Source organism: Callorhinus ursinus, unplaced genomic scaffold, assembly GCF_003265705.2.
Source record: "Callorhinus ursinus isolate GAN/ISIS: 27379988/994484 unplaced genomic scaffold, GSC_fseal_2.0 scaffold68, whole genome shotgun sequence".
Classification (NCBI taxonomy): domain Eukaryota; kingdom Metazoa; phylum Chordata; class Mammalia; order Carnivora; family Otariidae; genus Callorhinus; species Callorhinus ursinus.
In genome coordinates, this window is record NW_027397130.1 from 448,297 (window position 1) to 450,530 (window position 2,234).

Here is a 2,234-nt window from a genome sequence, read left to right on the forward strand (position 1 = left end):
CTTGCCACACCGCTGTGACACTGTGTCCTGCGTGGGGCCCTGGCCACACACTCGCTGATGGCACAGCTCCCGGGAGGAGCCTCCCGGGACCTCTCTCTATTGTCCACTGTTTACCAGGCCTCCCGGAGCGGCCCACAGTAGCAGTCCTCAGGCTACACCCGTCCTTCTTTGAAAACTCCGTGCTATTCTCTTATTGTACAGTCAAGAAAGAAAACTGCTTTTAAGAAACAACAGTTGTACCTGTTTATTGTCACAATACATCACAAAGGTTTCTTGGCAAACACCTAAGATAAACATTGAACTACGATGCAAATGAAGGAAATACACAGTCTTGTACATCATTGAAATCAATGAAAGTTTATTCAAATGTTTATGCAAAAGACTTTCTCAGCATCAATGCCATTCAAGAATATTCCCCATCACTGTTAAGATGAGGAAGGGAAAGCCACTGGTTTAGCAATTTTTTATAAAAAGGAATAACTCACAAGCTTGGAAAACGGCAGGCAAGATGGGGTGCCAACAGGAGGGATTCGGTGGCTCCTAAATTTACCCAAGACTAGCAGTTTGGTCACTCCCAGAATCAGCTTCCAGACTGGTCGGCCTGTGGCAGGACGCACAGGGAGGCACAGAAAGAAAGGGAATGTGCTCAGTTGAAACTGGGCATTAGAAGCTGTCCTCAGTACTGGTTTCATGTCTACACCCACATCTAACCCATCGAGAAGCATCTTCCCGAACATCAGAGTTGCTCCTGGAGATGACACGGGAGGAGCCACCAGGGGAATGTGTCCTCAGCAGCACCTGGCATACCGGCCGCTTCCCTGCTCAGCCTCTGGGCAGCAGGGGTTTCAACGGGGCCCACCCACACAGAGCTGGTTTTATCCAGCTATGCAGTCTAAGGAAATGTACAAGCTCAGGAGGACAAAGTTAGCAGGACAACTCGGGGAACAGGCCCTGATGGACAGGACTGTGGAGGACGGGAGGCGCTGGCCACAGGTGTCTGGCTAGGACCTGGTGCACCTGAGCCTGAGGCCCCCTCCAGAGCAGGGAAGCTCACTTGATGAGATTCCTCATGATATTCAGGGAGGACCCTCTATACCCTGATCCAAAATGATTCCAGTGGTTCAAATAGTGGAAGAGCTGATAGAGCTGCAGGCGTGCCTCAAACCCTGGGGCCTTGGGGATCGCGCTGTGGTAGGCAGAGTAGAAGGAGCGGCTGAAGCCCCCAAACATGCCGGCTATTGCCAGCTCGTATTCCGAATGGCCATAGAAAGAAGCCGGATCAAAAATGATGGGCCCGGAGGAGTCCTCTGCTACGTTTCCTCCCCAGAGGTCTCCATGGAGCAGGGCTGGGACAATGTCCAGGTCACGAAACAGGTCAGGGATCTTCAGCTGCAAGGGAGGAAACACATTCTCAGCAAAGTGACCAACACGTGTGGGAGGGATGCAGGTGCTTTTCTGAGTGTGGCGCTCAGATGCGCACGGACACACACAGCCCAGGCGGGGTGGAGGGACACCGACAGCCACCCCCTGGCTGGCCCAGCCCACCTCCTGTCCAGACCTGGACCACAGGTGGCTGCACCTGCCTCAGGGCCTCCCCTGTCGGGCCTGCAGGGCCTGGCGAGGTTCCTCTCACCTGCAGAGCAGACCAGAGCTCCCGGGCCTCCCTGTCCCCTGACCCCTTCTCCACCATGTCCATCTGGGGCTGAATGCGCTGCCGTGCATAGAAGGTGACCCAATCCTCCTGCCAGTCATTCACCTGCGTGGACAGAGGAAAATGCCAGAGCCAAAGGAAAAAGCCCAAAGCGGAAGGGCACGACCGCAAGGGTAGGTTGTGGAAGGCGTGGCAGCTGACCAGGCAGACGGTGTCTCGTGGACAGGCTGGGACCTCAGACCCCGTCCCAGAAGCAGGGGACCCTCCCAGTGCAGAGCAACAGAGACCACTCTGAAGAGCTCTAGGACACATTCTTTCAACCTGTACTCACATGGGAGCACAGAGCTCAGAGCTGGCTGGCCTTCCCCAACCCATGGCTCATTTCTGACCATCCACCTGGCCCCAAGGAACACTCTTCAGCGCCCACCCAAGCAGCCAGCACTGCCCTCCCCAGAGTGATAACATGAAGGGTCATGTGAAGCCCGCTTCAAGGAGACCGTCGAGATGCTGTCGAGATGCTGACCACCAGGAGGGAAGCAACGCAACGCCACACACACACACACACACACACACACACACACAC

At 55.1% G+C, this 2,234-nt stretch overlaps 1 protein-coding gene across 1 annotated transcript in view; it reads right to left on the reverse strand.

Moving 5' to 3' along the window:
- Window positions 1-337: 337 nt before the first annotated feature.
- FN3KRP (fructosamine 3 kinase related protein) overlaps window positions 338-2,234 on the reverse strand; it is an 8,816-nt gene continuing 6,919 nt past the window's right edge. The window contains exons 5-6 of the mRNA XM_025859789.2: window positions 1,634-1,756; window positions 338-1,389 (exon numbers count right to left, since the gene is read on the reverse strand). Of these exons, the coding sequence (XP_025715574.1) occupies window positions 1,051-1,389; window positions 1,634-1,756 (462 nt within the window). The 3' untranslated portion in view covers window positions 338-1,050. The remainder of the gene's footprint in view (window positions 1,390-1,633; window positions 1,757-2,234) is intronic.